Genomic DNA, 15005 nt, shown 5'->3' on the forward strand with positions numbered 1-15005 from the left:
GCCCATTCACACTTGTACTTAGAGTTTGTGATTGGATCACCAAAGTTTAATTTTAATGCCAGGTGTGAATAGGGCCTTAAATGGGAAAAGGAAATATGATTAAAAGCCAAACTAGTCAGCTTACTGAAACTAAAAACATTTATAAAGACAGACGAACATATATCCAGGCGAGAAAAAACATGGATGGATAAAATATGGAGGAGCTTCAAGTATTTTTTCTGATTTGGAAAAAGGAAACATTTCTTTTTTGAACTGTATTATACTATAGGGTATTATACATCACAGAGAAACTTCAAACCACTGCCCATATTTTATAAGAACTTACGAATAAAATGTAATGTATTCTAAATGTTATTCTATATGTATTAATATTGAATAAAAGATAATCAATTGTGACCAAACAGGAAGTGTAAAAGAGGTAAAGCGAGGTACAAACATGTACTTTTTTGGGAGAATGAATCTCCTCTATGATACAGGGATTAATTACACAAATACCAAATCCAACACCCATTTTGACTGTTATCAGCTAAGACTGTAACATGACTATCAAGTTTCTCTGCTAAAAAACAAACAAACTGGTTAATATTCCTTTTATTCTCAGTGGAAAACGCAATATTTTAAGATATTTTAGTTTCAGCATTAAAATGCATTTTGATAATATTTCTAGCGAGAAATGTGCATTTTATTTTCATAATCTTTGTTCAGTGAATGTTTATGATGTTTAGTTTGTTATTTATTATGAGATTCTTTCATCTATTGTTGCTATGGTGCTTACTATGGATGCTGCTATCGCTGAAACCATATAGTTGCATGTTGTTTCAATTATCTTTGTCCTTGCGTTGTGTAGTTATCTGAGCTGTTATGTTATTTATGTTATTTTATGAAACTGTTTGAACATGTTCTTTCAATAAAAAATTTAGATTTTAGAGTGCCCCAGGGATGAATTGAATTTGAAATCCCAAATTTGAAGCTTTGCGATTAGCTTATTGGAGGACCTGCTGCCTGAAAGTATTTTCCTCACTGTCACCATGGTATGGTTTTCTTTTAACGATATCTTTAACATTCTGAAACACAAAAACATGAAATTGTCCTTGATAACTCGACAATACGATAGGCTCAGTTTCTCCTTTGATCCTACTTTGAAAACCAGAGGAATTACAACTGTGGTGCTGATTTGTATGAAGCTGCATAGCATGGCTCTAGGTTTAAAAAAAAAAAAATCTTTTTACATTTTTTCCTAGGATTGGAGGTTGTAAGTACTGGATTGAGAGATTAATTCAGTACTTACTGGTGTGATCAGATTTTATATATCTAATTGTTAAATGGGTGGAAATTAATTTTAAACATATTTTATACATTTGACAGCAAACCCAGTTGTTGACTCACATGATAGCTGAGGTCAAGAGCTCTCAGTTGGTCCCATGTCTGTAGCCTCTTTTGTTGCTGTATTATAAGCCCTCAAACATCCACCGGGGTCAAGGTTCAAAGGTCAGTATGTCAAAGCAGGAGCCATGTGGAATCTTCAGCATATGCCTGATAACAGGCTTTCTGCGCCTACTGGACACCACCAATATTGGCTCACTGTAATAAATGGGTGATAACAGCCTCCTGAACGTACTAGTAGGTTTAGGAGGCCCCTACTAGCCCATATATTTGGGACAGATGTGTGATGATAACACCTATTCAATAGGCTGATAACAGTCAAATAGGACCTGTTATTGTCTGACCACTGGAGACATTGTACCTTTCAAAATTGTTGGCTGCATTTGTTGGCTCTGTTTTACAGAGTTTAAAAATCTAGATGATACCACATAGAAATGTCAATCTGTCTTTCTGATGGATCATACATTTGTAATAACATATTCTAGTTCACATCACTTCATTTTAGATGGTTGCAATAAAATTGATAATAGTTGACTGCTTAAACTGAATGTTTTTAATCTGTTTTTAGGTTATATTTCAGTATTAAAAACTATTGCTCGTCTGCATGCTGAGGGTATATGTCTCTAGTTTTATAGTGGTAAACTGGGAGAATCTGCTGAGTGTGGTCACTCTGGACTCAACAAATTCTCTCATTGTCCACATGATGATCTGATATGGGTGTGAAATGAATAATTCTCTCCCCTGTTTCTGGAGAGCTGCTGGACAAGACATACAGACACTGAGTACCTATAATATTATACTTAATCATCTTTGAAATGTCATAAACTCAGAGTTGAATAGCTATAACCAAACATGTGACTATATTATTTGATAAGTTGGAACTAAGATAAAGTTGTCATAAAGTCAAGACGCATAAATATAATGCTGATGACAGAGAAATATCATAAGGAGTATACATATTAGAAACCATTAGAAATTACAAAAGAATGAGTCACGTGGCCATCGCGGGGGATGTAGGACGCTTCCTTTGCAGCTCTGCAGCGTCCTCCCAAATTTTCACATTATTTGCATACCTTAAGCTGTTCTTTTTTTGTTTTTTCAGTTTCGCTGTGTTAATTTCAATTTTTTCATAACGAAATGGCGACGAGTTCAAGAAAGGCAGCCGGCAAACAGGTGGTTACAGCCCCGTCATCCGACAATGAGGGACTAGCTAACATTGTTAATCTAGCGGTTGCAGAAGCTATGAAGGAGGCTATCCCTACACTCGTACAAGATGTGGTGGCGCAGCTGACAAGCAAGACGCAGGAGTTGGCGGATGCTTAAGTCGCTGTACTTCGGGGCGAGATGGTGGCCATGCGCACGGGCTTTTCGGAGTGTATGGATTGTTTGGAGAAAGACGGGAACCGTTTGGCAGAGGTGGACAGCCGGCTTTCAGCATCTGTTAAAAAGTTTACTGCACAGCATGACCAACTGGAGGAGAGAATTGCGGACATGGAGGACAGGTCTCGCAGAGACAACATACGTGTGCACGGAGTCCCTGAAACTGCAGAGACATCGCATCTCCTAAACTACATGTCGGATTCTATCTCATGGTGGTTTCCAGATTTGGGTCCTGTGGAAATAATGCATGCACACCACTTAGGTGCTACCAAACGAGACGTGAACGGCAAATCCATCCCGTGCGTTGTCATCATGAAGCTGCTGCGTTTCATTGACAGAGATAAAAATCATCTATGTGGCTGCATCTGCATCTCTAGATACAAAAACCAGGCTCATTAGTATTGTTAAAAAGCAAGCTCCCCATTACTGTGTTGGAGAAATATGGTAGTGATGATGGCAGGGTTTCCTATATCAAGACTATTATAGCTGGGCGCAATTTCGCTTTTATTTCTGTTTATGTGCCATCTCAATATGAATCAGAGTTTTTTCCAAACTTAACTGCAACCCTACTGCAACTACAAGATTTTTCTCTGATTCTTGGTGCAGACATGAATTGCTTTGCGAACATGACACTGGATAAATCACTGCAACGTCTCACATACAATCAATCACGTGCATCCACAGATTTTCAAAAATTTCTGTCTGCACTTGGTCTAACAGACCTGTACCGTGCTGTCAATCCCACACCTAAAAAGTATACTTTTTATTCAGCTAGATATCAAAATTACTCCAGAATAGATTATATACTGGCTTCACCCGCATCTTTCTCAGAGATACATGATGTTTTAATCAAACCCTGCTCTCTATCTGATCATAGCATTATTGCAGCACGTTTCACACTTCAGGATACGCCTACCAGAGCACTGCGGTGATGGTTTAATACTTCTCTCCTGAAGAATGAAGACTTCTTGTACTTTCTTGGAGAGAATTTAAATATCTTTATAAATATAAATGTAGGTTCTGTAGATGACCCCAGATTTGTGTGGGATGCGATTAAGGGCTGCATCAGAGACTCCTCCATCACTTGTTCCTCTCATCTAAACAAAAATAGAATTAAGAAAATAACTGAGCTGGAGACTACTCTCACCCAACTAGAGGCCCAACAACAGGCCTCATACTCTGAGATGCTACAACGAAGAATAACCATAACGAGAACTGAGTTGAATTCTCTGTTAAGACGCAGGGCAGAGTTTTTGATGCATATGACAAGAAGGACATACTACTTTAATGGGGCCAGGCCTAGCCACCTTCTATCTTTGAGATTGAAAAATAATGAGAAATACTCAAATATTGTGGCCATTAAAAACTCCTGCTGGTACTTTGAGCAACCCCCACAACATTAATACTGAATTCAAGACCTTTTATTCCACTCTGTATGCGTCTGAAATCCCACTTGACCCTGGCAAATGTATCCATTTCTTTCAGGGGTTAGATCTGCCCTCCCTATCAAACGATGAAGCCAAGTTGCTCAATGCCCCTATATCCTTAGAGGAGTTAAGGATGGCTCTTGTTAGTATGAAGAAGGGTAAGTCACCAGGATGGGATGGAATTCCGCCAGAGTTATACCTCGCCCTCTGGGATGTATTGGGGAAACCGCTGCTGGAAATGATTAATGCAGCAATTGATAAGGGTGCATTCAATGTATGCGTCAACACAGCCATAACCTCTGTACTTCTAAAACCAAATAAAGACCTGTCTCAATGCGGTAATTATAGACCCCTTTCTCTTTTGAATAGTGATGTTAAATTATATGCCAAAGTGCTCCCAACCCGACTAGAAGTAAATCTCACAAAATTAATTCATAATGATCAGACTGGCTTTATTAAGACTCGTCAAGCATCAGACAACATGTGTCACCTATTGCACATTATCCATTCAGCTAGCAGTATTGATTCTCCGTGCTCGGCTCTATCACTGGATGCTGAAAAAGCCTTTGATTGGCTGGAATGGGCAAAATCTCTCACTGCCTCATAGATTGCAAGATCTGGTTTATTCTAATATACCATTGAAAAAAGCCAAATTGTGTCTAGGCCCTCTAATTACATACCTTCTTACAACTGTCCATACAGTAATGAAATATATGCGTGCAGATCTCAAATGGCATAACCACTCACCGATTTTTAACAACTTTCTACTCTTGACCGGCAATTTACCTTTCTCATTTCCAAGTTGGAAGAGTAAGGGAATCAACGTTTTGAAAGAACTATACTATAACAGTGGCCTGCGAGCTTTTAATGATCTAAAAACCCAATATGGCTTACCTGGTTCATCATACTTTTTCTATCTGAAGTTAAGGTCAGCCATGAAGGCCTACAGTGTCCCATGGGGGTCTGCACCTCTTACGCACCCTCTTCACAATGTGTTAGCCCCACCTGGACCCACGCGAGGGATTGTCTCTAAACTATATAAACTTATTTCCAAACCCAACAAGACATTACCAGTAGAAGCCATATGGCATAGAGACCTAACTAGGGCAAATGATGAAGTGATATGTTGGGACACAGTGTGGACAAATCTGTTCAATACGTCTAAGAATCCCAATCACCAACTGATACATTACAAGTTTGCTGATAGAATGCAACAGTGGGCCAACTCGCTTATTGAAATCGTCTTGATGGAGTGGTCAGTGGCTCGAATGCATGGGGCCAGTCTTAAGACACTTAAAATGTGGGAGGAGGCTTATAATTTAGTTAAGGAGATGATGCAGCGTGATAGACATTAATTCTTATTCAATTTTTTTTGGGGGGGGGGGTAAGAGAGTAAGAGATCCAAGGTGGGTGGGGGGGTGGGTGGGGTTTCAGGGGTCGCCACTGGGGTAAAGGGGTGGGGGAGAGTTTGGTTATTACGACTGTTAATTGTTTATGTTTGCACAATTGTAACGTTTTCCATAGTAGATCTCGCAAAGTTTAAGATTGTATATATGTGACATTATGGGGGGAGTGGAAGAGAGGAGAAAACATGTAAAATGTATAATGTTTACACTTGTGTGATATACTGATATACAATACAAAATTGATCGAAAAAAGAAATTACAAAAGAATGTAAAATGTGTTATGTCAATGGGGACTAAAGTCACTAAACCCTACCACATAGGGATATTATATAGGGCCTTAAATGATGAACAAAGTGAACTCGAACAAGGTCCTGTTCCTACCTGTCGTGGGCCATGATGTGGTTGGTCAGATCACATTCTGATTCTGACAATCTGATGCAGTCAGGAATTTCAGTCCAGTCACTGTCATCACTGATAGTCACATGACAAAACACACAAAACATGATAATAACGCTTTAAATAAAAAAATCACAGACTGCTGACATTCCAACACTTTTTTATCACTGACATACTAACGTGACCCGACAATTTATTAAAAATAAATATACAGTTTTTAAAAAACAGTGTCACCGGACACAATGGAACACAGTGTGATATCACTTCAGTACAGCAGCACACTGTATAAATAAATAAATAGATTAAAATTAAAAAAAATAAAAGGTAAGAATATATCACAAATGTGATCTTTACAAGAGAAATGTAGCATAATAATAGGAAGAATTGTAAGTATGCGATTTGAAAAAACAGGATCTTGAAAACACTTCCTGCCATAGTTTAAGACATTGGCATGTTTTTATGCCCCTATAGTGCTTACTGAGATGAGATGATGTGATAATCATGTCAACATTACACAGGCATCATAATTTGTTGGGACTGTTCAGGTGAAAGTATGGATCTAAAGCAGATCTGTGGGCCCAGCAGAAGTGAGGGGGTGAGGTCAGGGAGAGAGAAAATATTGAGCATTGTGCCCAATGCGGAAGCAAACTAGGTAGCATGAAAGTGTTTTAGGCTTTCATTCAAATGATTGGATGTCATCTTGGGCTCTTGAATCCAGTTCCCAGCTGAAGATCTCATAATCACAAGGAAGAATTCTCATGAGTTTCTCATAATTGTGATATGCTGTAATTAATGGGGGATGGAAACCATAATTTACTCTCCGTTTTGTTTCTTCTTTAATTAACTCACTTCTGCAATAACACATACCAGCATATAAACTCTCTTTCTGTGTGTGTGCGCGCGTGTATGTGCGTGCATGCGTGCATGTGTGCGTGTGTGAACTCACATAGAGTACAGGACAGTGTATGTGTAGTTAGACGGAGTGGTAGTCCATGTGAGGGTGGTTTTAAAGTCCACAGACACCCAGCGCACATTCTCTGCTTTGGGCACAGAGTCTTCATCTGTGAATGACAATAAGACATTTGAAGTATAGGTCTGAGTTAGACAAATCAAGTGCGTATCTTCTAAAGTAGCTGTGTTTTTAGTATAAAATTTTGTTCCCTTGGAGGTTCCTTGATTTTTGCAAGTTAGACTGCTAGGGCCTCACGTTAGTTTCAGCTACACTTTAAAAGTTATTCTTACACAGAATGAGGACTGTGGATTTTGTCCACCATCACTTAAATTAAAATCACTTTAAAAAGGGATCTCTTTGCAGGTTTCCTGTATGGACAGGTCGAACAATTACAACCACAAACAAGGCTTTCAATGCACATGTGAGGATGTGAGCATTGTATTAAGACAGACTTGAAGAAATGTGAACCCATCCTTTTACACCACGAGATAATGGGTCACATTTCAAAATTGCTTCATGACATCATATCATTGCCATGCTGCTGATGATGCACATGTATATGCATATCACTTTTCCACACTTCCATGATCTCTGAATATTCCCCCTTCTTGAGTTTGTGTTCTGTTTTGTTTTGTTGTGATTTCAGTGAATTTTTCATTGAAATAAGTCAAGATGTCCACTTTTCAGTGTATTTTTCGAATGGATATTTTCACATCCAGACATAATTTTAGTGAATGAATGTAATCACATCAAAACCAACATTGATAAATGAGTTGGAGAAAAAAATTGACATCCACACAAAAAACAGAAGTATTATCAGCAAAATGTTCTCAAAGTATAGCCAATTTTGATACTTTGAGCAGATAAATAGTAATAGTATTGCATCATAATATATGTGTATCATATGTTTTTATAATTATGATAATGATACACTTTATTTATATAGCACCTTTCACACAAAATGCATAACACATTTTATAAAAAGAAAAGAGCAGACGATTTAAACAACAGAATATGTGGAGTAAAAATTACAATATTTCCCTCTGAAATGTAGTGGAGTCGAAGTACAAAGTAGCATAAAATGGAAATACTCAAGTAAACTACAAGTACCTCAAATTTGTACTTGAGTAAACACACTTAGTTCCAGTTCACCATTGAGCATTATGTCCATGTTAAATTAGCACAGGAATGTCGGAACCAAATCCCAAACCAAAGAGATTCCATCACAAGCTACAAAGAACATAAAGTTCGACAACATGCAAAAGACATATTAGCCATAAACAAACATCACCCTCTAATGTCTGTACAGCACTGTTACACTCAAAAATACAGTATAAAAGACAAATTTCTGTACTAGCTCAAAGTGAGCAGTAGTCAGCCCAGAAAAAAAATCTATCTATCTATCTATCTATCTATCTATTTATCTATCTATCTATCTATCTATCTATCTATCTATCTTGTATTTTTACCTGCAGTAGTGATAATCCAAGAAGACAAGCAGACACCCAGATAAAATACAGTTTTCAGAGAGGCCATGTCCGCATTAGCCAAAATCCTATAACCTTGTTGTAGATAAGATTTTTCTCTGGGTTTAAGCTGCAGTTTCTGTTCAGTGGGACAAAGAGTGTGGGAGCTGCAGATGCGGGAACTCGGGGTCTGTTCAGGGTTAGGCCTCTGTGTTCTGCTGGCTGATCCCTCCCACATGCCTGCCTGCTCATGGAAGGTTCTACAACTATTTGCTCATCTTGAACTCTGCCTCTCACCAAAACATGGATTAAGAACAAGAATCTCAATGGGCCAACACCCCACTGCCCCTTAAAACTGTGAATGTCTCCTTCTATAACTGCCCAGTGTTAAACAGAAACATGAGTAATTACTTAGCAATAGTTACACCCACCTTTACAAGAACCAAATAGTGGAGTCTTTCTTTGTCAGAATGAGATTCTCAGCATCAAGATGCTCGTATTTTTGTGTAAAGCAAAGTTTGATGTCCTGTTGTCTTGGCAGCCAGTGGGCATTTTTCCAAGTGGTCCAGTTCAATTTCTGTAGTTTAATAGGAAACTTTTTCATCACTTTCCAATCTCACACACAACACTGGTGAATCAGTACCTGCAAAAAGTAGATAGACTGATATGATTTCAGTGCTGACACCCAATATTAGAATTTAAATTCCAAATAACTGATATATGATTTGTATACATTATGTTCTTATGGAGAACAGTTTGACTTGTCAATCACAGCACCAAATTAGGATTAACCAGCTGCTGAAAATAGCTCCCAACAAATGCATTATTTCCTCCTATTTGAGTAACATTTGCTAAAAACTACAGTGACCAGCTGTTTTAGGAAATTACTGAGCCTGTTAAAAAATTGAAATTATATCTTTGTGAGCTGTCTATAAAGATTTATGTTGGAACCAGTAGGAACCAATGGTCTTAGGGATACACACATATATATATATATATGTATATATATGTGTGTGTGTGTGTGTGTATATATATATATATATATATATATATATATATATATATATATATATATATATATATATATATATATATATATATATATATATATATATGTTGTAGGAGAATTTCTTAAGAATTGAAGTTCTCTGAAGAATTAAAAACACAGAGTGATGAATCTTTCTCTCTTCACTCGTACATGCCAGCATAGAGAAGGGCACACAGACGTTCTCCCGAACAACCAAACAGTCTCAGCTTAAATACAGTATGTCCTAGTAGGAATTTAACAGAGAGAGGGTAATAAAGTGATAAAGTAACAATGTCGTAAAATAATAAAGCACATAGCCTAACCAATGAACACTGCTAAACTCTTGATGACCTCCTAACAAATTTGACACAGTCAATTCTACTACCAGGTGTCTCTAACAAGATTCATTGTGCAGATGTCCTTCAGCAGTCTACAAAAGTTAAGACACATACTTTGACACAATAAATCCCTTACAATATATATGAAAATAAATTTACAGTACACATGTAGACAGGTCTTATTTTTGTATTTTGGTGTAACACTTAAAAAAAAAAATGCTCTGCCCTGCTTACATGATGCATCGCGTCCAAGCCTGATGTACTTCAGCCATAATTCAACTATGAGTCCCAAACTGCAATGCCTCAATAAATCAGCCAATCACAAAGCTTCAAATTCTCAATTTCAAATTCAATTTATCCCTTAGGCTATCTAAAGGCACTTCAAAATCTAAGTTTTTATGTTGAAAGAACATCGTCAAACAGTTATATAAAATAACACAATTAACATAACAGCTCAGATAACTACACAATGCAAAGACAATGATTCAAACATGTTTTTTTTCACAGGAAGAAACTTGATAGTCACGTGACAGCACATGCTTGATAAAAGGCCTTCTGTGCCTACTGGGCTTCACCAACATGGGCTCACTGAAATAAATGGGTGATAACAGCCTCCTGAACCTACCCGTAGTTTTAGTAGGCCCCTACTAGCCCAAATATTTAGGACAGATGTGTGATGATAACACCTATTCAATAGGCTGATAACAGTCAAATCAAGTGATATTTCAGAACAGATATAACACTATATTTTATCACTAAAATAAGTTTATTTTTAGTTCTGACCACTTAAATAATATGATAACGTATTTTGATGTTTTTTCCTGACTTATTCCATTAACAGTACAGGATAACGACAACTAATTCCAATAGTTTTTACTTTTTAACTATAAACTCCTCGAACCTTGTTGTGATTGCTTAAGTTGACAAATTCTGTCATATATCTTTAAAAACGACTCAAGACAATTTCATCAAATGACGCCTGCACATAATAACTTACCCAGCCTCTGTCCTCTGTCAGTTAGCCCCCTGAGAAAGAAGAGTAAAAAAACAAGCTAAAGAATGTGGGAGTGGAGAACAGTAAGAACTAAAGATCACAGCTAAAGCGGGGTATTTTGGATTCATGTAGGGATTAAAGATGCCTGTATTTTCATATGTTTAAAGTAATGGTATTTGGCTCCATCAGAGTACTGCAGTAAATGTTTGGGACTTGTTCAGACAGATACAAAAGCATTGAGCAACTATGGGAACATTGCAGAGTGTGTGTCATGTGGGGGAAACGTTCTGGTAGCAATTACAAACCATCTGACTAGAGGGCTCACATGCTTACATAAGAGCACTCACATCTACATACACAGACTCTCAGAGAAACACGCAGACATTCTCATAGGGTGAATAAGACAGTAAGTTTGTATTACTCAACCTCTCCTAAAAATTACATCAATATACAACAATTTTTCATTAACAAATACATTTTGTAGTACACATAATGCTGCCCAGATTATGTTTTTTATCAACATAATGAGGAAACATTTATATTGAACCTGCCTACAAATGTTTATTGCTCAAAGTACAATGTTCACATTAAATCAACAAGTCCAAATTAAACAACCATGGAGTGCATGGAGTGACCATGTGATTCCAGAACAGCACTTAAGAGCGTTTTCTAATCTGGTGCCCCTATTGGCATTAATCAGCAGGACAACATCATTTGTCTGTGCTTTCCAAAACCATTACAAACCAATGTTAAAAAATAATGATTTTTAATAATGTGACAACACTATGGTTAAGGTTAAGGTTAGAGAAACATGTGGTGTGGGTTACTACTTCCTTGAAGTTAGGCCACCTTCATGGTCATGGCTATCATAATAACCACAGGGTTAAGGTTAAGGGACACTCATAGTTAAATTTCTAAAAAACTGTCCCTGTTCGCGGTTGGAAACAGGAAATGAAACAGAGGTCTCCTATAGCAAAGTCCACTGTTTATGGACCCATTTTGTAATTTTTCTCGGGAGTCTCCATTGAACGTATCAGCAAAACATTCACTGTCAACATATTTCATTACTACAATAACAAATTTGAGATCTGTTCTTTGTTGATTCCAAAGTCTGGTAGAACCTTTTTTACTGCTCTTTTATCTTTTATCTGCTCCTGGTATGTTTCTACAGTATGTTTCTGTTTAGGTAATTCAAAGCACTTGGTTTAGGTTTGGGAATGGTGGATTTGTTGTTACTTAATGAAAAGGTCAACACTGACTCAAGGGTGAAACAGGACATGTTTAACCAAATAATAATTAATAGTCTAAACCAGTGGCAAACTCAGGCTGTCTCAGGGACAGGGGCAAAAAAATATAAAGGGCACCCGATACATTTAGTGGGCTCCCACTTGACAATATTTTTCTCCCATACAGTGCATCTTTTTTCATTGAAAGGGCACCCAATTTTGCACTTCTGCATGTTAGACTTGGGAGAATGCTAAATTGTACTTTTTCCTTGTCATGTCATCCTGATTGATAAGTAGACAGTCATTACAGAATTTGATTGCTTGTTTTCTCCTTTGTACAGGCACCTTAGAGGGCATTTTATCATACTGTGGGGGCACCTTAGAGGGCACTTTATCATACTGTGGGGGCACCTTAGAGGGCATTGTATCATAATGTGGGGGCACCATTTTATCATACTGTGGGGGCACTTTGGGGCACCACCCCCACGTTCTATCTGAATTCTCAGAGTTTTTTTTAACTTAGTCCTTAGCATAGATAAAGTAATTATAGTAGGTGACTTTAATATTCATGTGAACGTCGATAATGATAGTCTTAGCACTGCATTTGTCTCATTATTATACTCAATTGGCTTCTCTCAGAGTGTAAATAAACCCAATCACTGTCTTAATCACACCCTTGACCTTGTTCTGACTTATGGCATCAAAGTTGAACATTTAATAGTTTTTCCACAAAATCCTATTTTATCAGACCATTACTTAATATCTTTTGAATTCCTATTACCAGACTACATGCCATTAGACAAAAATGTCTTCACTAGATGTTTATCTGATAGTGCTGTTGCTAAATTTGAAGAAGCAATTCCATCAGCACTGAATTCAATGCCATGTCTTAATACAACAGAGGTCTTTTATGCTAACTTTAGTCCCTCCCTCATTGATAATCTTATTATTAGTGTTGCAGGCTCATTGCAAATGACACTTGACTCCATTGCGTCTTTAAAAAAGAAGATAATAAAAAATAGGAGGTAGGCGCCATGGTATAACTCTCAAACTCGCAAATTAAAGCAAACATTGGGAAGATTTAAAAGGATATGTCATTCCACCAAACTGGAAGAATCTCGCTTAGTCTGGCAAGATAGTCTTAAACATATAGGAAGGCCCTCTGTAATGCTAGAGCTGCCTGTTACTCATCATTAATAGAGGAGAATAAAAATAGGCCTAGGTTCCTTTTCAGCACTTTGGCCAGGCTGACAAAGAGTCATAACTCTACTGATACATGTATTCCTATAGCTCAATAGTAACAACTTAATGAGCTTCTTTAATAATAAAATTCTAACTATTAGAGACAACATTCATCACCTCCTGCCCTCAACAGGCACCGATTTACCCTCAAACACAGGAAACTTAGAAACAGCTGTAAAACCTGATATATATTTAGACTGTTTTTCTCCAATCAACCGTCCTGAACTAACTTCAAAGATTTCTTCTATCAACCCGTCTCTTAGACCCCATCCCAACCAGGCCGCTTACCTTTAGTTAGCACTTCTTTACTTGATATGATCAATCTGTCTTTAGTAACAGGCTATGTACCACAGTCTTTTAAAGCAGCTGTAATTAAACCTCTTCTTAAAAAGCCTATTCAGGCATTTTAGCCAACTATAGACCTATATCTAACCTTCCCTTTCTCTCTAAGATCTTTGAGAAAGCAGTTGCCAATCAGTTGTGTGACTTTCTACATAATAGTTTATTTGATTTTCAGTCTGGATTGAGAGAGACAGCACTGGTGAAAGTTACAAATGACCTCCTAATTGCATTGGACAAAGGACTTCTTTCTGTACTTGTCTCGTTAGATCTCAGTGCTGCAATTGCTTTCATTGACCATCATATCTTATTACAGAGACTGGAATATTTAATTGGCATTAAAGGAACTGCATTAAGCTAGTTTAAATCGATATTGATATTAGTTTGTACACATTAATGATGAGTCCTCCATGCGCATAAAAGTTAGACACGGAGTTCCACAAGGTTCTGTGCTTGGACCAATACTATTCACCTTATATATGCTTCCTTTAGGTAATATTATTCGGAAACACTCCATCAATTTTCATTGTTATACAGATGACACCCAATTATATTTATCAATGAAACAGATGAATCCAATCAGTTAACTAACTCCAAGCATGCTTTAAAGACATAAAGACCTGGATGACCTGCAATTTTCTGCTAAACTAAACTCAGACAAAACTGAAGTCATCGATCTTGGCCCTAAACACCTTAGAAACACATTATCTAATGATATAGCTACTCTGGATGGCATTACCCTGGCCTCCAGCTTCACCGTAAGGAATCAAGAGTTATCTTTGATCAGAATATGTCCATTAACTCCCACATAAAACAAATTTCAAGGACTGCCTTTTTTACTTACGTAATATTGCAAAAATCAGGCACATCCTGTCCCAAAAAGATGCAGAAAAACTAGTCCACACATTTGTTACTTCTAGGCTGGATTATTGCAATTCCTTATTATCAGGCCATTACAAGTCTCCAAAGACTCTCCAGCTGGTCCAGAATGTTGCTGCACACATACCGACAAAAACTAGGAAGATACTGTAAATCATATTTCTTTCATTTTAGCTTTGCTGCATTGGCTCCCTGTAAAATCCAGAATAGAATTTAAAATCCTTTTCCTCGCCTACAAAGCCCTTAATGGTCAGGCATCATCATATCTTAAAGAGCCCATAGTACCCTATTATCCCATCAGAACACTGCACTCCCAGAATGCAGGCTTACTCGTGGTTCCTAGAATCTCCAAAAAAGAAATGAATGGGAGGCAGAGCCTTCAGTTATTAGGCCCCTCTCCATCTTCAGACACCCTCTCTACATTTGAGAATAGGCATAAAACTTTCCTTTTTGATAAAGCTTATGACTATAAGCTTATAACTATAAGCTTTATCAAAAAGGAAAGTTTTACCACAGGCCCTAACTGCCTGTGGTGGAAATCTGAAAATAA

The 15005-nt window shown here is 37.4% G+C and overlaps 1 protein-coding gene across 3 annotated transcripts in view; it reads right to left on the reverse strand.

The window, feature by feature from the left end:
- LOC137193554 (tissue factor-like) overlaps positions 1-8623 on the reverse strand; it is a 39097-nt gene extending 30474 nt beyond the window's left edge. The window contains exons 1-3 of one of the 3 annotated variants that reach the window (XM_067604764.1): positions 8414-8618; positions 6939-7053; positions 5978-6067 (exon numbers count right to left, since the gene is read on the reverse strand). In XM_067604764.1, the coding sequence (XP_067460865.1) occupies positions 5978-6067; positions 6939-7053; positions 8414-8480 (272 nt within the window). In that variant the 5' untranslated portion in view covers positions 8481-8618. Of the gene's footprint in view, positions 1-5977; positions 6068-6938; positions 7054-8413 lie in introns of all 3 variants that reach the window. The other 2 variants (XM_067604766.1, XM_067604765.1) reach the window with 2 other exon arrangements.
- Between the last annotated feature and the right edge of the window lie 6382 nt (positions 8624-15005).

Source organism: Thunnus thynnus, chromosome 12 (assembly GCF_963924715.1).
Source record: "Thunnus thynnus chromosome 12, fThuThy2.1, whole genome shotgun sequence".
NCBI lineage: Eukaryota > Metazoa > Chordata > Actinopteri > Scombriformes > Scombridae > Thunnus > Thunnus thynnus.